This window comes from Ictalurus furcatus, chromosome 6 (assembly GCF_023375685.1).
Source record: "Ictalurus furcatus strain D&B chromosome 6, Billie_1.0, whole genome shotgun sequence".
Classification (NCBI taxonomy): domain Eukaryota; kingdom Metazoa; phylum Chordata; class Actinopteri; order Siluriformes; family Ictaluridae; genus Ictalurus; species Ictalurus furcatus.
Window position 1 is genome coordinate 4295711 of NC_071260.1, and position 25788 is coordinate 4321498.

Here is a 25788-nt window from a genome sequence, read left to right on the forward strand (position 1 = left end):
AATGATGAGCAGTCTTTATTGGTCACGGTAACATTAGAGCACAGTGAAATTCTTTTCTTCACATACCCCAGCATGTCAGGAAGTTGGGGTCAGAGTGCAGGGTCAGCTATGATACAGCACCTCTGGAGGAGAGAGGGTTAAGGGCCTTGCTCAAGGGCCCAACAGTGGCAGCTTGGCAGTGCTGGGGCTCGAACCCCCGACGTTCTGATCAGTAACCCAGAGCCTTAACCGGCAAGCCACCAAAATACTGCACTCTGCTTAACTCCTCCTATTATGTGATGGGTCGATTTGACCCATTTCCACATTTGAGATGTCTGAAACACAGGTTCGTCTCTTTTTTTCTTTGAAATTCTTTGACTTTTCCTCATTCCTCATTGTATGCAAATATTTCTTCTTATGGCTCGCCTCGGACAAGCTCTTTTTGGCTGGTTTTTTGTGTGTATTTAAACTGTGGAAGTCATTTTGACCCATAACATAATGGATGAAAGCCCCTCCCCCGACACCAAAAAAAAAGATGTACTGCTTCAGACCACATAAAAGATGAATTTTCAAGCGGCTTTGAATAACTCCGCGCCTCGGACATCTGTCCGTTTGTCCAGTCACTATGACCTCTTTTGCCCAATCTCACTTACATCCCTCTGGTTCTAAACGCATCAACCTTGAACGAGCGCTATGAAAGCTCAAGGCAGGATTGCGTCATTGTGTAGTGAACGCTCTTTCATCATTCACATAAACACCTGCTGAAACGTCTTTAAAAACAATAAGCCTGGGTTATCGAGGTGGATACGAATTACGAAGAAACGCGATATAGAGTTTGGGGGAAAAAAAACAAAAAAAAACAAAAAAAAAAAAAAACACCCCCTCTGTTTCCTACGAGAGCTCCTGAGTCGGTCTCAGTTTACTACGAACCTCGAATTATCAGCTTTCTAGTGTCAAGTTTAAACAGCTCGCTTATAAAAGCGGATGGGCGTTAAAGCTTTACACCTTCTGCGTGACATATGGAGTTTGACAATCGTTTTTTGTGCCTCTTCGTAGCGGCGTGTCACTATTCCCGATAACATCTGGTGTTTCCGAGATTGAGGTTTCGCCAATTATGGCGCCGATATGCTCGTCAACTTCCAAAAAGCTTTGTCGCGCTGCTCAGGCTTCCCCCCGGGGAGCAAACAGACGGATTCGTGTTAAAAGTGCTTCTTTCCAGGCGTTACTTCATCTCTTTGTGATCTTGGAGATTTTTATGGAGTTTAGTCGGCGTCACTAAATGAAACCCGAGAACGCTCTTTAGAATTCATACTTAATTGTTAAGTGCCATTTATTAAAACACGTGCACATGAGTACCAAGAGAATATCCAAAACTTTTGTAAATCTAATGGGAATTTTTTTTTTTTAATTTCGGTTTGGCCTATTTAAAAAAAAAAATAAAAAAAAACGACATTCACACACAGCTTTGCTAGACGGTCCGATAGCGTTATAATCAGACTTAAGTCAGAAAAAAGAAGAAAATGCTTAACTGATACAAGTGTTTTTTCCCCCCACTTCTTGTGAAAACTATCCAGTATATGACTTGTGAACGAATGCATTCATATCCGACTTGATAAACGAGGAGAATTGTTTGCTTAACAAGAGGAGTAAACGAGTGATCGTTCTCACCTGTGTGTTATTATCAGTAACCGTCATCAGACAGAGAGAGACAGACACACACACCAAACATGAACTTGGACGTGGTGAAGCCATAACTGATTGTTTTCTGTGATGTTTTTTGCATATAATTTATGAGAACACGTGCCGAAAAGCTTTTGGTGAAAATAAACATACATGAGTTGACATATTCTTCATTTTTATATGTAAATATTCATCTACATATAAATAACGAGCCAGTTTCTCACACACACTGCAGACCGAGTGCTCCTCAAATTAAACGTTAAAAGAAGTCACAAGACTTGAGTGCATTCTCCTGAGAGCGGATAATTACAGCCATCGTGGTCCTCTCGGAACGAAAAGCGGATCAGCCGTGAATACATGAGTAACGCCGCTGAGATGTTTTCAGAGAAGCGGTGCGTCACTGCTGAACAGACCTCCACCGGGAAGCAATTCAATCGAGAAGTAGTGAAAGACGTACACGATTGGCTCTGACTGACCTGATTTGGGATTTTAACCCGGCAAACCCGACCGCTATTTAAACGAGATGCGAATGCGCTCCCGGTCTCGGAAGAATCCGGACGCGATCCGTAGTCTGAGCCAGAGAATCGAGAAAACAGGATCGACTTTAAATAAACAGGTTTTCAGTGCCGGCACGGGCGAGGTAATTAAAAGCCGTTTCTCGTGAGACTCTCGGGTATGCGCGGTAACTCGCGTCTGTGATTTCATAAGAGAATTACAGTCGAGTAAGACAAATTTAATTCCCTCCTGCTGTTAAGTGAATTACGGCGTCTAGAGTAAGCGGCCTGCTGCGGCGAATCTGCTGAGTGAGGAGACACTAACGGATCTGTGTTCAAGTGGTTCAGGAGTGGCGCTGTTTCTGCTCGAGAGGCAATTCTTCACCGAGGATAAGGAGTGGGCTAATTTCTTAAAGCTTGCCACACACACACACACGCCTTGCTCAGCATGGCAGCAGATGTTTCCGTTAATTAGGACAACAGAGCTTTGACAGATCTCTTAAAAAGGAACATTTCTCTAATCCCGGCCCAAGTTCTATCCATGTATGTAGTGTATAAATTAAGGATTTTGATGTGAAGGGGAGGGGGGTCAATTACAGGAAAATAATCAGTGACAGGGTGATGTGATGTGGCCCAAAGTGAATCGGAAGTTGATTTACACCTCGGCAGTTTACGGGCTCTAACAATTTTTCATTTATTTAAAAAGAACCACAGACTGTACTTTTTTTTATAGTTATGTTTATTGTAAAAACGTCTGCAAAACAAGTTTGCTCAAGTGACGACGTAACTGAAGCTAGAAACGTTCGTTCCATCCCTTTCTCTGGAATTGAATACGATTTAAACGTTACCTGCATGACCTTGGTGTGGATCTGGTCGAGCTGCGAGCGGCGGCTGCGCTGGCGACACACTTCCTGGTACTTGGTGTACTGCTCGCGCAGAGAGTCGAGCAGCTTCATGACCTGCGGCTGAGCCAGGAGCTCGTCGTCCATCGGGGACCAGGCCGTCCCTCCTCCTCCGCCTCCACCGCCGCCGCCGCCACCACCTCCGCCACCCTCGGAGCCGTTAAACCTCCTCTGCTGCAGCTCCGACAGCAACTCGTGACCTGAGAGCGAGGGGGAAGATGGTGAAAATTTATAAACAAAGAAAGGAAAAAATTTGGAAAAACAGGAAATTAAATAAAAGGAAATAAAGAAAGGGATGGGGAACGAGAAAAAGAAGAGAAAAGGTCATGGATCGTGGATGAGTAAACGCTCCTGAAAGGAAGCACTTCAGCCGGACGAGTAAGACCTGCTTTCCTTTGTTCGCGCGGAAAACGTCACAATCCTTCAGCAGTTCCTTCAGACCGACTAAAAACATCCTTGAAAATGAAGGGCTTGAATTGTGCACTCGGCCTTTGCTCACTCAGTGTGAGTCATCGGAGTCGACAATGGCATTGTTTAACCGTCGCACTGTAACGGTGACGGCACAGTGTTTCTTTCAGCAACGAGCTCGGGCACAGGAAAAGAGCTGCATGAACACTCGTCCATTCGCTCCTCTACACTGCACTTACGGGAGAAAACCGCCTCGGGTGTGTGCTGCGGCTCGGGAAAACGCACGCTGGTTAAAAATTCCACCCTGAAAAGTCTGCTTTTGTCACATCCTGGCATGGTAACCACTTACCAGAAATGTTCTTACCGTTCAGACCCTGACAGGATTAGGACTTGACCGAGTTTCCAAATGCATGGGGAGAAGAAAGAAAAAAAAAATCCTACTATTCAGGACGATGGTTATAAATCTAACATTTCCCCAAATTATATCATCATATGGCTATCTGGCTGACTTCCAGCCCAAACACCACCCCCCCCCCAGAAGTGATAGTTCTTTATAATCATTCCACAGTGCGTTCGTGAATAGAAAGTTAGGCGTACCGGTTTGTAGGACAGTTTCTGGGTCGAATGATGGCAGGGCGTTACACTCTGAAGGCCTGTGGTGGGGGAGAGAGGGGGAAAAAAAGCACAGTTTTATTATTATTATTATTATTATTATTATTTTAAACATTTAGTGCAACAGAATGTCTCCTTGTCTGACCTGAGCCCTGACATTTCTGGTGTGGTTCACAAGACCAGCAGATAAACAGCACTGCTTTTACATAATGAGGGCTTCACGTGCATAAAAATAAACACAAAATAGAGACTCTTGTGGCTGGGGCAATAATTCTACTCTGATGCATCTAACCACAAAGACGAATTACTATGTAACTTTATGGGTTTTTTTTTTTGATGAAAGTTATATTTTTTCCAGACAATAACACACAGTAAGACTCCACAGTAAGACCCACTACCCAAACTTTGGATTTCTTAAGCCCTATTCGGACAGGATTACATTTACATGGGGTCCTGGGGTAAATTTCCCATTTTACAAGCGCTCCTATGTGACTTTTCGTCTGTCCGGATCAGCCAGCTTGTGATTTTCTACGCAGACTGCTGCTACTTTCTGCATGCATTGTCTGACTGTATTTTCAGACTGAAACTTTGCTTCACGCCAAAGCGAAATAAAACCCAGCATTCTCTACTCCGGTGGCTCTTTGGACACCATGTAACCGAATGGAGCGTGATCACATGACCACGTGATTCAAACATCCAGGTTTGCAGAAAATAAAATAACCCGCTAGGATCTCATTCCTCCTGTCGTCACGTCACTGCTGATGCGATCCAGATGCAGGAGATTACAACACCGAGGAGACGTGCACAAAACATGTCCCTGATAAAACTACACGTGTTCTCTGATTGGAAGGGACATACTCGCGCTCCCCTTTCAATCACAGCAACACACGTGAGCTCACGTATCTGAAAAGGGACGGATAGCACTTTCCTCCGTGGCAAAAATATTCGTTATCCACTCTAACCTGTGTCGTATTAAATAGACTGTTCAATCGTTTTAACCTGGCGTTCAAAAGAGGCGTATTAGTATTAATACAAGCTAAACGTAGATTAGCTAAAGCAACAGCATTATCATCATACTTGGTCCATTATGAACTGTACGGAATATAACCCGAGTCCCGGCGCCTGCTGCGAGGCCAGCTGATAGCACTAAATCACTCGAGTAATCTGAGAGCAGAGGACTTCATGAATGCTTAATACGGTTTAATAAAAGCCAGCGAGAAAGCACTAAAGACTGAAACAGCGGCGTATCGGTCTGAACCAGGGGCGTAGATTACCTGGACTTATCCGGCTGAGTGGTCTTTTCGTTTTCGTTAATGATGGCGAGCTCGTCCAACAAGGAAGTGGACTCCTTGGTGAATTTTTCAAACACCTGCATAAAACATAGAATTATGAAAAAATTTACATTCAGGGGAAAAAACAACAACAACAACAAATAAAAACACACATTTTGTAGTGTTGGAGCTTGGTACTGAAAAGAATTTAATTGAGAGTCTATATCATGAAACAAAACAGCACATAATATTGAAGTATGGAGAAAATCAATACTGCAAAATTTTGCACAAGTATTCACCCCCGTTGCCATCGGAATGCAATTAAAGGGTCATGAAATACTTTCATGTAAATACACCTATTCCTGAAAGAACCCAGAGGACATTCTGGCATCAATCTGGGTTTTGGTATTAAAAAATAAATCCAGCAACCACCATTAAATCTATTATTACAAAATAGATGGAATACGGCACAATCTCAGCTCTGCTGGATCCGGCCATCCACCAATAGTTACTGATGGGATACGGAGAAGATTAGTCGGACGAGATAAGCTGTTCATAAGGGTCATAGCCTGGACACTCCACAAAGCTGGGCTTTATGGGAAAAAAAAAAACAAGAACATATGAAATCACTTGTTGGTGACAAAAGGTCTCTCTAGTCTGATGAGACCAAAATGGAAATTTCTGGCATTGGCACAAAGCACTAGATTTGGCTGAAAACTCAGCACAGCTAGTCAACCCTTACAACACCATCCCCACAGTCAGTACGTTTACACGGACAACAATAATCTGATATTAACAAGATTAAGAGGAGACTCTGATTAAGAAACTAGCATGTAAACAGCGATTATTGATGACCTTAATCCGATCACAGTCATACTCGAAGTAAACACAAATGGAATTAAGACGTGTGGACGTGTTTTAGTCGCATTATCAAAGCGCATTACAGACATGTACACACCTTAATCACACTATTAACGACGTGTGAGAGTTTTCACCGCATTGTGCGACAGGACACGTACACACACGGCAGCGCTCAACCGTTTGACGGCAAACAAGAGAGCACGGCTGCGTCCCAAACCGCATACTTACCTGCTATATAGTAGGAGAAATACATGTATCTCGGCTACTATATACTAGGTATACGGTTTGGGACGCAGCCCACGGCTTCAAGCAGTCGTCTATTAGCACGTACAGCACGACAAATAATTAACCGCACTTGAAGCTTTCGTAAAATTAAAAATAAAAACACCCGAAACTGTAAACGGTACCATAACGAAGACCAACTGTACGTCGATACGTGAAATTCCAGGAGGGAACGTCGGACGGCGTGGCGTGGGGACGTAATGACGTGTGACGTTAATCGATCTATATTCTATAACACGTAAAACGGGTACATGAAAGGAATACTCTCAAAGCGCCTCATGTGAACACCTTAATCATAATATTGTCTCATTCAGAAAAAGGTCCATAATTAGATTACTGCTGTCCATGTAAACGTAGTCAGTGAAGCATGCTGGTAGCCTCATGTTGCGTGGACGCGTTTAATCAACAGGGTCTGGGAAACTAGGCTCAGGGTTGGAGTCAAATACATGGAAGTCATAGGAGAAAACCCACTCCGGACTGGAAAGATCTGAAACTATGCCATGTTCGAGAATCGCCTTCGAGCAGGACAACAACCTTACGCGTACCGCCACAGCTGCAGCGGAGTACTTCAAAAACCAAGAATGTGTTAGAATTGCCTCGTTCGGATTTGCGCATCTGTGGCAAGACATGCTCTTATCCAACATCCAGTCTGGTACAGGCTGAGAAATATTGAGGATCCAGATGTGCAAAGCTGAACAAGACATATCCCAAAAGAGTTGCAGCTGCACTTACAGCCTAAACTGGAACATGTTGTAACGCTACAGAATGCAGACATGTTCAAGACTCTTGTTCTCTTGAAGTTCTCTTGACCGCACGGTTTCCCATTGCACGACGAGATGAACAAAACGTGTCGGAATATGAGAAACTCTGTAGTGCCGTGATCCCGGACAGGGTTTCACCCAAAAAAAAAAAAAAAAAAAAAAAAAAACCACCCACACACACAGTACTATCCAAGATAAATCATTTCCCACAAAGAATTCACACGGAAACACAATCTGTACACGAGCTTAAAATAATTATAGCAGAGTTAGTTACTGACCAGCCTCTTGTTGAGCCAGTCCATGTGGTCATACTGCAGACTCCCTCCAAACTCATCGGTCAGCTGGCAAGGCTCGATGTACCGTGTGAGCTTATTAGCCGAGACCAGGATCACCTACAAACACACACACACACACACACACACACACACACACACAAATCTGGTCAGACAGATCGTCTCAAAAACTGATTCAGAGAAACTGAATCTCTGACATATGAGCAAACTGGATGTCTTTGAGAAAAATCACAACATTAATAATAATAATAATAATAATAATAATAATTCAGCTGTAATTATATCTGAAATATCATTGACAGTTATTAACTTCGTTCGCATTCATAAAATGCCAGAGATGTTATAAAAATAAATAAATAAAAACCTGGTCGCTGTGGGTGAACAGTGTCGTTGCAGAAAAATAATAACGACATTGACAAAAATGCCAGCCAAGGTTAATCGTGCGTGAATAATTGAGCTGGTATTTAAAGGCAGAGGAGGCAGAGACAGCAGGTGAGACGGGCGTCTGCTGGGGTGGAATCAGATGACTGTGGTAAATATCACAGACGCTCGTTACTCGCACACGAAAGGCGCTGAAGGGAAACCGGGAGGACAAACGTTGATGCTTTGACCCAGAGGAGCTGAATGGGTCTGGTGTACATTTATCGATCAACACACGCTTACGTGCGATCCGATCTAAACGAACACAACGGTGACGCAAGTAACGTGTGTAAAACTGTATAGAAACTGTGTGCAGCTGTCTCTGTGCATGTGTGTGTATAACGTGGAGGATGCTTGGAAGGCTTTTCAGATGCTCAGCATCAGCATAATTTTCATTTAGAAAACTAATCTGATGAGAACTCCACGTTACCTTTAAGGCATTTAGTAGACACACTTTATCCAGAGCAACGTACATTTCTCTCATTTCACACTTCGACTGAGCAGCCGGAGATTAAGGGCCTTGATTAAGACCCCAGCAGTGACCGCTTGGTGGTGCTGGGATGTTGAATTCTCGATTCTGATTGGTGATTCGTTCTCTATAACAGCAGCTTGGACACTAGTTCCAACGCAGGAACGCGTGTCCGGTGACGACAACTGGTTTTCCAACACGGTAAAATCTTAAGAGACAGATTGGCTTTGCTGTGTCTTGGTAACAAGCAACAATTTTAGTCTTATTAACTACTTATTAAAGAGAGAAAGAAGGGAAACGACCGCTAATTACAATCTAACTAAGCTAACTTGTCTCATGGACAGTACATAAGGTTAAAATGCAACTATAAATAAATAAATAAAGTGTCGTGTAATAAATGAAAAATTTTAACCACTTGGAAAAATGTGGTGGTGTTGTAATAATAATAATAATAATAATAATAATAATAATAATAATCAGAAAATGCTGTAATAGTAAAATGAACTTCACTATCTTGGTGTAAAAGTACCTCCACTTTGCGTCTGGCTGCATCACACCAACCAGTCCTTGATTGTTTTTCTGAGACCGCATGCACTGGAATGTTTTAGTCCTCATTTAGCTGTGCAGAATCATCAAAAGACCTCGGCTGGGTCTGAGAGTGTTCTGACATTTGAACACCACCGCACATCTTATTTCACGGATTTATATCAAAAGGCATCAAAGAGGAGAACGAGAATTCTAAACAAGCATGGCATCTAATATATAAAACAAACACACTGTAGTGTGTGTGTGTGTGTGTGTGTGAAGCTCAGAAACGGATCGATCTCCGTTGTGAGCTCTCGTCTCTCCCTCGGTCACTGCGTCATGCCGCACTAGGCTTGAACAAGCGAGAAACACGGAGAGAAAAACAGAATGAATAGAATGTTCTTTGGATATCCTGCGGTTTTTTTTTTTTTTTTACTCTTCCAATGGACACCAACAAATACGCCGACCCTGAACACAGCTGGAAGACTCCGGCCAAGGAGCCTTGGGAATAATCCGTCCACGCACAGATTTGATAAGACAGTGATTCACACACAAAAAAAAAAAAAAAAAAAAGTAGAGAGCTAGTATGATTCGTAGACACTTATCGAACCTCTTTTACATAATCGATCTGGCATTTAAGAACGACACAATGCCCTTTTAGTCGAGTAACCGCTCTGCGAAGCAGCACGACTTTAATGTTTAATTAGCCCCGTCCAAAACCGTGCACCGTGATTAAGGTCCACGCCGACACAGCAGAGTCAGACAAATCATAAACTCATTAACGAGTGCAACTGAACGCTCCAACGTGCTTTATTTTAGTTGCCCAGAAACTACAGGAATCCACTAACTGGAAGGCGGTCATTTTGCTCGAGTGGAAAATTAGTTTGGACTGTACACGGTTTGGCTCCAGAGGACCATGAGAGACTGAGCGAGCAACTAAAGGCAAACAGATTCCTCCCTGCACTGCTGCAAATTCCCGTTAAATCGAGTGACGGCCGAGTTGTGACATTTCGTTTTTCAGCCCGTATTTGAAACGACCTTGACGATTTACCAGAAGATATATATTTCTCGAATCCTCTACCAATTAAGCCTTCACTTTGCACATATGCAAGTAATCAATGTGGTTTAAAATAAAAAAAAGGGTGCTGGCCTATCTATATACCAAAAAAAAAAAAAAACCTTGGCATCTCAATAGTACCAGGGAGTTCCTTTGGGTTTTGGAGCAGTCAGCAGCATCAGATTTGGAGTTGTTGCTATGTGCGGTTTCGCTGTACACACTGCTAAGCAGAAACGTAAACCCGCTGGTATTTGGGAGCAGTGTTATTAAAATGTAGCTGTTAACATTAGGCTGGCTTTTTGTGTGTAATTACAGATGGGTAATACCGGCAACGTTAGACACTGTAAAGATCTTCGGTTTAGTAAAGCATATTAAAAGGCACCAGTATACTCCATGCTATTGAAGACAAGGTCAAATAGAACGTACACTATATAGACAAAAGTTTATGGACACCTGACCAGCTCTCTCGCTCACACACACACACACGCACACACATACACGTACTTGTTGAACGGCTCATTCCAGATTTAGTCCTGCTTTGCGGTTATAATAACATGCAGCCTTCTGGGAAGGCTTTCTGCTAGATTTGAGCAAGTCTGTAAGGATTTGTCCGTTGAGCCAGAAGAGCATTAGTGAGGCCGGGCACTGGTGTCGGCCGATGAGGTCTGGGGTGCAGTCGGCATTGTTCGGGGCCTTTTATTTCCAGTGAAGGAAAACTAACACCACAGCATACGGAGACATTCTATACAACTGTGTGCTTCCAACTTTGTGGGAAGGGTTCGAAAAGAACCGCAGAGAAGGTCTGCTATTACCACATACAATTTTGCACTCGAGTTTCCTTTAGTGAACAGTGGATCAGTTCAACAAAACAGACTTCATATTAAACCATAACGAACTTTCCTTTACTTTCACACTATCCGCTGTTACCCAGACGAGGACGGGTTCCCTTCCGAGTCTGGTTCCTCTCAAGGTTTCTTCCTCATATCATCTTAGGGAGTTTTTCCTCAGCACCGTCTCCACCGTCACTCAATAGGGATAAATTCACACACTTAAAATCTCTATCCTGTGTTTATATGTTTCTGTAAAGCTCCTTTGAGACAATGTCCAACTGTTAAAGGCGCTATACAAATAAAAATGAATTGAACTGAAGAACCACATATGGGTGTGATGGTCAGATGTCCACATACTTTTGGCCAAATGGTGAAGCTAGAGTCTGTGAGACGAAACGTGACATAACTGGGTAGATTCACGAAGCAGTGAAGGACACAAGTGCAGGTACTTAACGGTTTTAATAATCTTGGCAAACAGTACAAAGACAAAATCCAAGAACGTGGTCAGTAAACATGCAAGGGTCAGGCGATGAACAAACAGCATAAACAAAGGCAGACAAGATCAAAGACATCAATACCACAACGAGGTCAAAACCAGAGAAACAAACGATGGATCAAACGGCTTGGTATCGACTGGTACAAGAGACACAGAGCGCATACTTTGCGATGAACGTGAATACGGAGAGTCCTTGTATAGCGTGTGTGTGTGGCAGTGCAGGTGATGGAGTCCAAGTGTGTGTAATCAGTAATCGGGAGAGTGTGAACGTGTTCTTCGCTAACAATTCTTCTCCAAACTGTTACCACACAACCGTATAGAACGTCTTCATATGCTATAGCTTTACAATTTCCCTTCACTGGAACTAAGGGACCCAAACTTGTCCCAGCATGACGACGCCCCTGTGCACCAAGTGAGCTCCTAAAAGACACGGTTTTCCAAAGTTGGAGTGGAAGAACGCCACACGAAGCCCTGACCTCAACCCCAGTGGACATATCTGGCATGAGCTGGAACTCCGACTGCACCCCAGACCTCCTCACTCCTCAACATCGGTGCCCGATCTCACTAATGCTCTCGTCACTGAATGAACACAAATCCCCACCGCCGCGCTCCAAAATACAGCGGAGAGCCTTCGCAGAAGAGTGGAGCTCATCATAACAGCAAAGGGGGAGTAAATCTGGACCGCGATGTTCCGCAAAAACACATACGACTTTGATTGTCAGATGCCCACAACCATTTGGCTATTTAGTGCATCTAGAGGTTCCTTAATCCCGTCTGATATCTAAAAATCGATGCACATCCTTTAAAAGAGAAAAGAACAACTTTTCTCACAAGCAGGAAAAATTCAAATATCTATATTTACATGAGAGAAAACCTAATCTGCCCGAAAGCTTTGGAAAATCATAGGCTCTTAACTTTTGGCAGTAAAATAAGCTACTTAAAGCACTCCACCTCCTGCTATAAAACTAACCAGCCAGCAGCAGTGCAGTATTCTGGGTAAGAGCCAGGTGTTGTGGAAGTCACTGGGCTACTTCTTAAGCTGGTGGGGGAGAAAAGAACATGCAATTAGCACAAAAATGCGCAAAGCTAGAATAACTGGTCTTCTGGGAGCCGAGTGGCAGAGAGAGAGAGAGAGAGAGAGAGAGAGAGAGACTCTCATCTCCGTATGTTTCTACATTGATGCCAAATGAGGATTTATCGTTTTTTTTTTAAGGGGCTTGCTGAATACAGGATGGTCCTTGTGCTGTATGTCTGTCATCAGCTGTACTAAACCTCTCCATTCTGCGTGTAGGTCACGCACTAAGTGTTCCCTCAACTATCCCCATTCAGGTCACCTCGCTGAATGCAATCAGTACAGCGACCTCCATTCCAGCCCAGACGGCACCATCTGCTTCGGCAGAACGGCCGGAAGGGAGGAAAACAGCCCAGAGGGTAGCGCTGGCCCATATTACATCCTGAAACAGGTGGAGCTCAAATTAAATGGCAACTGCAACACACACACAAAAGCGTCTGTATGTCAGATATGAGGACGTGACTCTTCTGGAAGGACATTGTGACATATTTCATCATTTCTTCGTGGTCAGACAGAAGGCAGAGCTGTCATACAAGACGGCAAATGAGTCATCAATGTGCATGACTGACAGGAGAGCTCAACCCCTAGTCCACCATGTACCTGTACATCACGTTTATGGTCATAGATGCTCGCTCTGTGTGTCAGGACTGGCGGATCCAAAACTCTACAGACGTGTTGGGATTCTTTGTTCTAACTAACATGATTTCCATCATGAAAGTAATCACACACCATGCTCGATCAATTTTATGAGCGTAGACAAAGCATAAAAATGCACAATGCATTGGGACTGCTGCCGTCACCAGCTCACGTCTGACACAAAAAGCAAGACAAAGATATTTCTAATTCCCCCAAAAGCTGTTAACCGAGATGGGATGGTGACAGCTGAGAGGGAAAGAAAAAAAAACCCAGTTTCTATTTTAAATCAAATAAGGCTACACCATATGTGTAACGATCACTTTTACCATCATCAATGTTGCAAATCCATCCAAAGTGTCTCCATTGATTTCAAAAAGGTTTTACATGTCAAACCAAGTTATGATCTGGGCAAAAACAGTATGCACCTTATGACAAAGTAGTTTTAATTAAGTAGAAAAAAATTCAATTAGAAAAGTCAAATAGAAATTAGCGATGTAGCGAAAATAGAATTCCTTGCAGTAGAACCAAAAATCCAGGGATGGAGTTAGACCTGACCCAGCTCCTCCTACCTGGGCAAGAGTTTAAACAAAATTCCAGGGGGTGGAGTCAGACCTGACCCAGCTCCTCCTACCAGAGCAAGAGTTGAAACCAAATTCCAGTGGGTGGAGTCAGACCTGACCGAGCTCCTCCTACCAGAGCAAGAGTTGAAACCAAATTCCAGGGGGTGGAGTCAGACCTGACCCAGCTCCTCCTACCAGAGCAAGAGTTGAAACCAAATTCCAGTGGGTGGAGTCAGACCTGACCCAGCTCCTCCTACCTGGTTGAAGTTGAAGCAAAAGTCCATGTGGTGGAGAAAACGCTGCGTGTTGTACAGCGTCTTAAGAATTCGGGTTAGAGTTTATAGGAGGAGGGAGTTAGATCAGGTCCAGGTCCACCCCCTGGACTCTTGTTGTGCAGCGAGGACTTCCGTTGCCTCAGTGAAACATCCTTTAAAAACTCCCAGGGGAAAAAGTTATTAAGGGGATTTGAAATTTGACTTATTTAACCCTTTGTTCAGGGGGCAAAATATGGCAATTTCCTGTTTGGTTTTTTTTTTTATTCCATTGAAGTCTTGCTGCCCCAAAGTGTAAGCACTGCACACCAATGACTACTCACTTAAACCAAAAAGGACAGGCGTACCGATATAGATCCTGCTCTATACATGTTTCATTGTACTAAATAAACAAAATGAACTATGATATAACTGTTGTTCTACTCATCAGCTGCATTATTTTATTATTGCCTTGTTGGAACACAAATATTTGATGGTAAAAGTTTGTAAAAAGCATGTGATGTCCAGAATACCCGGCCACATTAAGCCGGGACTCGCAGCAGGCTTTAAACAAGTCCCAAGGCGATATGTCTGTTCAGTTATTCAGTACTCTACAACAACAGAACGCGCAGATTTCATACTCAGATACATAACATATTACTCTGAAATATCTTCCTTTCATTTCCCTTTTAGCTATTTTCGCACAACAGACAGACTGCAGACGTTGGCGTCTACTCCACTAGGGCACCTGAACAAACAGGCTGCAAGTTATTAAGCGGGAAGAGTTTTATTCTTGATGACGTCAGTGCTTTCAGTAGTAACAGGTGCGGTAAAGGGAAGAAAAAAAAGCTGCATTTTAATAAAACTGGTTTTCATCATCATTCATCATTATTCGTGTTAGAACTGACACGTCATTAAAGCTTTAATTTTTCCCCCTTGGCAAAACATTGACAGTTTTTCCCCTCTTTTGGCTGAAAAAACCAAAAGGACACGTTCGATGATTTTCAGCTGCCAAATTTTCAGCACGTGCCCCCTGATTACAAATGCACACTTTTCATGACTCGTTCGCTGGAGGAGTTTTCGCCGCACGGCCTGCTGTGGTGTCCAGACAAAAGGCTGACACTACAAACAGATTTTAAAACATTTTGAAGGACCGGTATTTAAGACTGAACTGAAGAAGCCTCTATAGCTCTAGGCCGGCGAACTGCTTTGCATGTAAACGTTTTAGGGGTCTGCGGTTGAAAAGAGAAAAAAAAAAAAAAAAAAAATCACCACTGCCTGCATACAAAGTTATTCGACTTAAAGGAGAGTCAGACATTAAAGCAAGCTATTCGTGAATGAGACGGTCATTACGGGTGGAAAAAGAAATAATGAAAAAGGTTAATAACATCCTGCATAACAACCAACTTTATAACCTGTGTCTTGACCACAATCACAGCGCTTAATGAGCGGAGTGCTTGAGCCCGGCTCAGTTACACAGGTCACTGCATTACAAGGCCACACACACGCGTTCAACTAGACGGTGTGATGAAAACTTTTAAAAGCAGCCATTAGGCCGCAGGCAATTACTCGACTTGTTTGTGAACAGCAACGAGGAATAATTGGGTCTCGGCCCTTTTGCCTGATTTGTTTCTTCATTCGGTTCATTACAGTCAGTCGGAGGAGGAAATTACCTCGTTATAAAGCAGGAAGCCCCAGGGTGCCTCTGACTGTACCTGCAGCACAATCTGTTATTATACAACCACGTTCAGTGCCGTGTGTGTGTAGAAAAAAACGACTCGTTTTTTGAGAGCAGAGCCTTAACTGCACTCCTAAAATTCTGGAGAAGTGAACTTCATCAGCAGCACCCAGGAGACCGGTGCGTCACGAACAGGGCGTCGTGTTTAATTGGTGTTCTCGTTCTGACGCAGACGTGACCTGTTCGAACCTAAGCTCGGACACGAATCCTTCACGCAACAATCCTGACACGCTGGATTGGTGTTGGATAAACTGACATAAAGGATGCTCGTCATCGGGTAAAAAAAATAAAAAAAAAAAAAAAAAAAAACGGAAAAAAGGCATGTCTTCTTTCACATGTACACCATTCAAACATGTTAGGCAAATATTAATGTAAATAAATAAATGAAAAAACATCCATTAGCCAGCACTCAGAGCTGCGATAATCACATTATTCCTGAAGTGCACAAACACGGTCATCATTAAGACATGGATAAACAGTGCAAAGGCTGCTGAAAAATAAACGACATTTCTGGGAACACAGATTTACTGTCATCATTACTCTTGAGCTGATCCTCTGTTTTTAACTAGCTCAAAGCCTTCCTGCGCAATCAGTCGTGATGATAAAGAAGGATTTGACGCAGGACTGTGAAATATGTCGTCAAACACACATTAAAATAGATCAAATCCAACACCATCATTTGTACGATGCGCATTATGAAACCCCACGGCTGATTATGGAATGGTTTTGGGGGGGGGGGGGGGGGGTGATTTATTAAAATAGCTCGGCAAACAGCACTGACACTGGGGCACTTTCCAAAAGATAAGTATTATCAAAAAAATAACCCGGGTCTCATTCCATCCTTTTCAGTTGAGACAAAAATTCTAAGAAATGCACAGGGGACAAGCCCTCTGCAAAGTAGCGGGGGGGGGGGGGTTAGAATGAGAAAGGATGGAGAGAGAGACACAAAGAGCAAAGGAAGGACAGAATGAGTGCAAGAGAGTGAAAGAAGGATAGTGAGGGAGACAGGGAGAGAGACTGAAACAGAGAGGGGAAGGGGAGGGGAGAGAAAAAAAAAGGAGTGCAAAAGAAGGACAGAGGGAGAGCGAGAGAGAATGAATGAAGAAGAGAGGGAGGGAATGAGGAAAGGAAGGGGGGAGGGGGAGTGAGAGTAAAAAAAAAAAAAAAAAAAAAAAAAAAAAGCAGCACTTACCTCAAAGCCAAGCCTGTCCTTCTCCTTCCAGAAGCAGAAATGGGTGACCTTCTTATCCCAGAATTCATCTGGCTTCACCACACACACTAAGGACACCTCAGCTGGGATCACGTTCTATACACACACACACACACACACACACACACACACACACACACACACAGGAAAAACAGCAACATAAAGATAAACCTTACAGATGTACAACCATTAAATTCCCACATAAAGCTATTACACTGATAACCACAAACACCACCACAATCATCTCCACACGCATTCAGCAACAAAGCCATGAATTTGGTTCATAAGAGGACGCAAGAGTGATGTAAAGCTCTTCAATAACAGCACACAGGAAAGCTAACGCTGACGTTCTTCAGCGTGCATGTCTGGACGCATGTCACGTCAGCACGTTCGACCCAGATCATGGTTTGTCCGACGCAGTCCTGAAATTTTACCACAAAAGCACGAGGGCACATCAGCAGACCAGGGCCATCACGGTCCTGCCCATTTTCCCCTCATTGGCTCACAAAGCTTCGGCTCATGATTTACAGTCTGAAGTCCACGCAGTTAACGTCAGCATGAACTAAAACAAAGCAGAAACTCAGAAAAAGTGTTCGCTTTATCACCAGGAGATCGCGAGTTCGAATCCCGAAGACGCCACGGTCATCTGTGAGCAGGAAACGAGAGCAAATTAAGCTGTGCTCTCTGGGTGGGAGGGGCATACTCTCTCTCCCCTGTCAGTCACAGCGACAGTAGCCAATCCCTGGCATCTGTGAGGAACACTCTGAGGAAAGCACGGGTACGCTGCCTTGTGATGCAGCATGAACAGCAGTTTGAAAAGATGCGGTTGGTGTCTTGGAGGAAGCACGTGTTAACCATCTCACACACACACACAAAAAAAAAAAAAACACGTGTCGTTCATGTCCGATCAGTGAATTGGCTTTCCTTTAGGACAAAATGTATTCATGTTCAGTCTGACAGCTGCTTTATCTGAATATGCGTCTCACATACCATAGCAAGGGGCCAAAAAGCACAAATGGTTCTAGTTAAGCATAGATATTGGCACCTCTATGCACTCCGATCGTTCTGGCTCATCAAACCGGTCCATCAAATCAGTCCCTGATGCAAAGTTGTGGGTGATAAAGCATCAAACTGCGCAGATCAATCTGTCCCCAAGATCGTTTTTCTGGAAGTTCATCATCAATTCCGTATAAAATATGTTGGCTGAAAAGTCCCCCCCCCTCTTTTTCCTCCTCACGATAAAAACCTTGAAGCGAACTGTGACACCGAATGAGAAGCAGACGTGGAGAGGTCGGTTTTCAGCCAGATCCCCTCAGGCACAGGGAGATGACCAATTTTGGGCAGAAGCATGCTTTGACGCTGTCATTCAGTGCCGAGTGCAGAAATAAAGGAGAGATCTGCCAAGCTGAATATCTCAACTCGAGTGTCTCTGAAAAATCCAGGTCGAGGGCTACGAGATCAGCCTAGTGCAACGAGAAACGGGAGAAGAGAAACGCGTCTCTACGGGAAGACTTGATCCTTCCCTTTCCCTGGAATAGTTCACACTGTGAGGCTTTTCGGTTTATAATCACATCTTGGTTTAACCAAAATTAAACCTTCCATTAACAGCTCTTTTAATTGGAGTCTTAAGTGGAGAGCGTTTGACTACATTTTAAATAACAGGCGTAAAGGAAGACAGCACGTACTGCCACTAGCAAGACGAGTGATAGTGTAAAGGAAAACACTTGACTGCAGCATAAGAACGCTTTCCCGTCTGTGAAACATGGTGGTGGTAGTAGTGTCGCGGTTTGGTCGCAGCAATGGATTCACCATTATACCGGTGAATTCTACAGGAAAACGACAGGATACCCATCCATGAACTGAATCTCTAGAGGAACTGGGTCATGAGGCAAGACAAGGAACCTAAGCACATGAGTCGTTCTATCACAGAACGGTTAAAGAAGAATAAAGTTCATATTCTGGAATGGCCAAGTCAAAGGCCTGACCTTAATCCAATAGAAATGTTGTGGAAGAACCTGAAGCAAGCAGTTCATGTGAGGAAACCCACCAACATCCCAGACTTGATGTGGCAACCGAAGGATATGTCGCTTGTCGACGTCCTCAGAAACACGTATATACACACACACACACACACACACACACACACACACACACAGTGGCGCTTGAAAGTTTGTGAACCTTTTAGAAATCTTCAAGATTTCTGGATAAATATCAGACCTAGAACATCAGATTTTCACACAAGTCGTAAAGGTGGATCAAGAGAACCTGATTAAATATACACGGTGACCAACTTGTGTACGCATGTAAAAATCAGCCTGAAGCACGGCAGGCACCAAATCTTCCGGTAACGCAGCTCAGACGTCGCAGAGCATTGCCACACGTTAACTCTTCCTCCTTTTATAGGCTGCCGTTACCTCAGAAATGAATGTGTTCATATTCAGGTTCATACAGGCTAACTGTAAGGTGGCTGTGGCTCAGGTAGTAGAGCGGGTTGTCCACTAATCGTAGTGTTGGCGGTTCGATTCCCGGCCCACGTGACCCCACATGCCAAAGTGTCCTTGGGCAAGACACTGAACCCCAAGTTGCTCCGGATGGCAAGTTAGCGCCTTGCATGGCAGCTCTGCTACCATTGGTGTGTGAGTGAATGGGTGAATGAGACACGGTGTATAGCGCTTTGAAACCGCTAAGGTTAAAACAAAAAGCACTATATAAGTGAAAAAACAAAACAAAAAACAGACAAACACTGTGTGAGTTCGCATCAGAAAAAGCATCCCTGCCCAAAACGAAACATGACCCTGAAACATGGCTGGTCATCATGGCATTATGTTCTATACTAAGAGTTAAAGCGAGTACAGCGTGTAAATACTGAACATAAAATGCTCAGAGCCGGCTGAAATCCTCACCTTGTGACTAGCGAGTTAAACTTGTTTGCATTTCATGTGGGAGAAAGATGATCTCTTCGTAACACGACCCAGATCGGATCAATCCGTGCCCGGTTAGAGTCCCCCCCCCGGCCCCCCAACCACACACACACACACACTGCATGTTAACAAAATTCCCAGAGAGTATCAGCAAGGGAAATTTTGAGCAATAAATTTTCATACAGAAGCGACACGGTCATGAGGCAGCGGCCCGAATGAAGTGGGTCAGATCACACGGGGTTTTATTAAAATACTTCTCTATGCTTGTAGAACCAAAAAAAAAACCCAGTCATGGAACAAAGTGTACTTCATGTTCCAACTAATCCGTGAACCCGTTCAAAGCTGTGCTTCATTTTAAACCTGCTGATGATGTGATGATAGGTATAACCCACAGCGATATATAGAAAATAAGAGACATGTTCACATTATTTGGCTCTACAGCACATAAATTAACTAACAGATTTAAAGCTCACCTATTATGGATTTGAAACGTGCCTAAGTTTTTGTTTTTTTTTAAAGGTCTCATACTATAGATTTACGAGCATCCGAGGTCAAAAAACACTTTCATTTGCTCATAATTTAAACTGCAGCGTTACCTTTTTTCCACAAACGACTCGTTAAATGATCCGTTCTAAAGGATTCGTTCTAAACTCCTTCTTTCAGAGAGCATACTCTGCTCTGATTGGTCAGATGTCCCAGTCTGTTGTGATTGGCCCACTACCATAACGAGTTTCAGCTCCATCCGTCAGCGAGCAGCCGGTGAATGACATTCACAAGCAGCTCCAAAACACACACACACACACACACACACACACACACACACACACACACACACACACACACACACACACACTACACGAAAGGTAATATTTGAAAAACCCTAATATGAGCACTTTTCTTCATGGATTTCGTCGCAGACAAACGTAAAGGAAATTTCAATTCAGCCTGCGACACAAATCGGCAAAAGAAATATATATTAGCTGATAACTTTGGAAACAAGCTTCCTCTGATGTTATAGTGCGAGCGTGTCGCCGTGTGGACGTTGTACGGTGTGTGTGTGCGCGCGTGTGTGTGAGAGCACAAGCATGCTCGTCACTTCCTACCTGCAGCATCAGAACGACCGTCTTCACCACGTTCCACTGAGATCTCCGTCCGTCCACGATGACCGTGAAACCACGTGCTTTACACTTCTCACTGTGAGCACACACACACACACACACACACACGATACGGAGATTGAGACAGACGGAAATGGATATCAGATTACATGGATAAAAGAATGAGAGAATGAGACATGTACAAATTGAAAGATAGGAGATGGATAGTGAGAGTCAGATAGAGAGAATGAAGCATAGAGACGTTAATAAAAGGAAACAAACAAAACAAAAAAGAAAGGAAAGGAAAGGGAAAAGACAGACGTCTTGGTGCCAGATACCACAGCACACCTTTAGAGGTCATGTGGAGTCCATGCCTCGATGGGGTCAGAGCCGTTTTGGCGACGCTAGGAGCACCTACACGATATTAGGCACGTGGTTTTAATGTTACGGCTGATCGGTGTACATCATCATCACGTCACCCAGCCATTATAGAAGCCAGACAAATGGGAAATATGAACAGAGCGGACTAAACAGAGAGAGAGGCGCTGATGCAGAGGGGGCTTTAATCAATAAAGAAATAGTTAAAGAGAGAATAAATGAACAGAGAGACTGGCAAATCCAAAAAGCTCGACTCAGTGACACAAGCTAGAACCTACCATGCTACGTTTCTGTCCTACACACTCATTTGTTTACCAGTAAGGTGATATTCAGCACACTCTGCTCTCAGAGTGACTCAAATAGTCCAAAAAAAAAAAAACAAGCCAAATCTGAAACGGAGTGGCGCGTCAGACCGCAGCACGGCTCAGCTGGCATTTAAACGGCACTCTGGATCAGTCTGGAGGGTTCGTGATCAGGCGCCAGACTCATTAAAACCGCTTATAGAATATCAGCGGAGAGCAATCCGAGAGGAGCGAGTGTGGGAACACGACTTGCGACACGTTTAATAAACGAATAGCAAACTCAAGAGGGTCAAATTAAAGGATTTGAAAAAGGACTTCCATACAGCCAAGAGCAAAGTAATTACACCAAGTGCAAAATCTTCCCCGTGTCCTTAACTTGCTCAGATTTTAACCCTGTGTTTGCACAAGGAGTGATTTTGTTTTTTCCCCCCACTTCAAAATGCTATAGGTTTCTATAGTAACCAGCTCATTCGCAGGGACTGGTACAGCGGAAACTCCACATAATGTAATCCAAGACTAATGAATAATAAATGGTTTGAAGAAGCAGTGGGGTTTTTTTAAAAAACAAAGAAACACACAATCAGTGATCGCTGATACAGTGTAGCTTTCTGTAACGTTTAAGGAAGGAGTCTCCAGTGTCTGCGCTTTGTAGCTGGCAGAGGTAAAAATAAATAATAATAAACAGGTTCTGACATGGGATTTTCAGCATATTAATTTCTAAGTCACAGCTACTCCCCATTGCAAAACATGTCTGCAAGGGTTTTATTCTGTTTTGCGTTTTACTCCACATTTTAACGGTTTAATTTTTAGATTTAATGTTGTGGAACAATCGACAGACAAGTTAGTTCCTGTCCTCACCTATATTATAGCAGCTATAAACAGTTATTCCTTCACCACCCCCCCACACACACACACACTTTACCCCCAAAAAAACAACAAAAGCATAAGACTTACAACCCTCACAAAATCAACAATTCTAAGGATTACTTCGTTAAATGTTTCTAAATCAGTTTATCATCAGCCGTAAATGAGGTCACATGTCCACCATACAAATCCGCATGTATGAGTATTATATGGAAGCAATGCATCAGAATGACCACATTACCATAAACGTTCACGTCATAGCTGATAGGTGTGTGTGTATGTGTGTGTATATATAAAATCATAGATGTTATATCATGTTAGAACTACTTGTGCTGTTAAACGAAAATACACAGACATCTTTTGAGCAATCTAATGCAAGCATTCAACTGCACAGTGGTATTAACTGCAATAAACAACTGCTTCATTATCTCGACGGGGGTGTGAATCCGACAAAAAAATAAGATGGGGGGGGGGGGATGGGGTGTTTGACTCGCGTTACTAGCAGCTATATTGCTGCGTACTAATAAGAAATCAAACAAACAGATGATCTGCCTTCGATGATGCCCGGGGAATGAAGCAGGAGCTGTTACAAATGAGGAAATAATAATAATACTAATAATAATATGATGTACAGTAACAAGTGATACACTGGTTAGCTTAGCTAGCTTTATTCAGCTTACACACGAGTTGTATGTTAGAATCAAGAGAGTAATATAGTATAAACGTTCAAAGTTTCTACGAGATGTGAGATTATATTTATACATATACACACACACATTCGGTTGCTGCAGGCTCGGTCACCTCTTAGCACCATTTAACCAAGGACAGGACTACGGCTACACCATAAGGACCTTCTATAATTACAATATTTGAAAGTATTTGAAACATCACTGTCTTTTATTGCCCAATCCATCATAATAATAATAATAATATTATTATTATTATTATTAATACTACATGGATAACATTTCAGCTAACTTCTTGATAGATCAGCATATAGCCCAGTATTGCTGTGGAAAAGAGAATGGCGCGTGCTGACCTGGGGATGCCGAGCAAGTAGTCCAGAGTGGAGCTGAGCTCCTCCATGCTCGTCTGCTCCGTGCATAGTGGGATGGTCAGGATCAGGCCGCTGCGCCGGTCTTTACCTCCTGAAGTGGACAAAAAAATTATAATAAACAAAAGACAGACAACCGATGACCAATTAAGGACCAGGATGGCGATGGCGTAAGGACAAACATTTTTACGAAAGGAGATCGATAAAGCAGACGTGCAAGACTCCATCGCTCGTCGCCAAACACGAAAGAATGACTTGCCTAATTCTGATTGGTCAGAAGGTGCAGATTCGTTTTCGATAACACCCGCTACGCTAACGCGCTCGTTCTAATACGTCATCGTATCCGTAGTAACGGCTCGTGCACACGGACTCGTATGGTGGACGCCCTGCGTAATCGAAGACTAATTTATTACATTTTAAAACTATAATTAAACAAACATGTTTTTACTCGACAAAAGAAAAATGGCTAATTATTGGTGTGGTGAAGCTGTCGGTAAGGAGTTGTTCATTATTAGTGGAAGGAGTCGTCAGCGTCAGCGCTATTTAAAGCGGTTTCTTTAGGTTTTTCCACCACAGGAAGGTTACTATTTTTTCCATCTTATTAACTTCCAGAGAGAGACAGACGGGGGGGGGGAATGAAAGGCTGGTGAGGGAACTTGTTTTGGGGAAGTACCGCTTCATTAAAAGTAACTATAAATGGGTAAAAAGTATGCCATGCCATTCTTGTTTGTAAACTGCTGTGGTGTAAGAGGAATAGAACACAGTGATGTGCGATTAACGGAAAACAGCGAAATTCAGGGTTGTACCAGTAAATCTGCATCACGTCGTTGATTGTTTTCCTATAACAGCATGTCCATAAGTCTTTTTATTTCTTCCATAACACACACACACACACAAACTGTAATGTTCACACCTCCCCCCCTCCACTGTACTCAGAGCGCCACTGGAAATGAAACGAGGAGACCACCGCACAAACTTTACCCGTATACACACACTCTAGCGGTCAAAAGTTTGTGGACACTCGACTAAAATGTTCATGATCTTAAAAACCTTTCGATCTGAAGGTGTGTGATTAAACGTTTGAAATCGGTGTCGTAGACAAAAATATAACCGTGCCGACGTATTCGTTTCTTTCATTAGAAAACGAACATTTTATTTACAAAAAATACACACACACAATATATATATTTTTTTTTATTCTATTTTTTTTTTTTTTTTTACAGACGACTCTTACAGAATATTCCGAAAAGCAGCCGATAAGAGTCCGGCGTAGGTGTGAACTCCTTTAATACTGTTTAAAAAGCATCTCAGGGAAATTCCTCAAGTAATCAGGTGAGAAAACACCAAGAATACATTTCTGTAAATTCTAGGTGAAAAGGGGGTCTACTTGAAAATGCTAAATTATTTTGGATTTTTTTTTTTTATCACAACATAATTCCCATAGCTCCATTTGTGTTACTCCAGAGTTGTGATGACTGTATTATTATTCTAAAATGTACAGAAAAAAATAAATAAAATAAAGAATGAGTATGTCTAAAATTTTAACTGGTAGTGTGTGTGTATAATATATTATATACATGTATAAACATTAAAAAAATACTTTTAAAGGCATGTTAAACAACCTTTCAACATCACTTGATCCTGAGAAAATCACAGAAGCGCACAGGCGTGACTTTAAAACCGACAAGCACATGTCATTAGTGGTTTAAACCGTCATTCAAATTACAGCACCCCATAATCAATCAGCTTATACTCCATTAGATTCCTAAGCAAAGACAAGACAAAAGTTGTTTCCAGATGTCACTCTGTGGGAGAGAATCGATGGCTGGAAAAACCCGGGATTTCAGAGATGGAAAAAGAGCACGACTGAAACCAAAAACGCAACGTTCAAGAAAAAAAATTTTTTTTAAAAAAAAACACTCCCAGAGAACACGAGTGCCGTGAACGCGGATCTACTAAGATGCACGTCAGCTGTTCTTCTAACAGGAACGTTCACGGTTATTAATCAAACCTCTACAAGAGATCACTCTGCTCTTCTGGATAAACATTCCAGTAGTGCAACTTTCGATGAAACGAACTGTTCGGCCAAAAAGAGACGCGATACGAATCGGATGAAGCGAACGTCACGCGATTGTCCCCTTCCTCCGAGTGCGCCTGGGTAACCAGGACCGCGTGGAACGATAATTAGATCCGAGTCACGTTTTAGAACCTCGTTTTCAGTTGAATCAGATACCTTCGTCGTGAATGACTTCTACGACAAAAAAGAAGTAAATAAAGCTTTAATGAAGAAGAAGAAGAAGAAGAAGAAGAAGAAGTGGGTTAAACCGAGGAGCGCTCACTAAAGCTGAAGGTAACCACAAGCACG

General features: G+C 42.9%; 1 protein-coding gene across 2 annotated transcripts in view; it reads right to left on the minus strand.

Moving 5' to 3' along the window:
* sestd1 (SEC14 and spectrin domains 1) overlaps window positions 1-25788 on the minus strand; it is a 47049-nt gene that overhangs the window by 15675 nt on the left and 5586 nt on the right. For both annotated transcript variants that reach the window (XM_053626267.1, XM_053626266.1), the window contains 7 exons: window positions 23409-23517; window positions 20832-20922; window positions 16790-16903; window positions 7529-7642; window positions 5350-5444; window positions 4061-4116; window positions 3002-3255 (listed from right to left, as the gene is read on the minus strand). In XM_053626267.1, the coding sequence (XP_053482242.1) occupies window positions 3002-3255; window positions 4061-4116; window positions 5350-5444; window positions 7529-7642; window positions 16790-16903; window positions 20832-20922; window positions 23409-23517 (833 nt within the window). The remainder of the gene's footprint in view (window positions 1-3001; window positions 3256-4060; window positions 4117-5349; window positions 5445-7528; window positions 7643-16789; window positions 16904-20831; window positions 20923-23408; window positions 23518-25788) is intronic.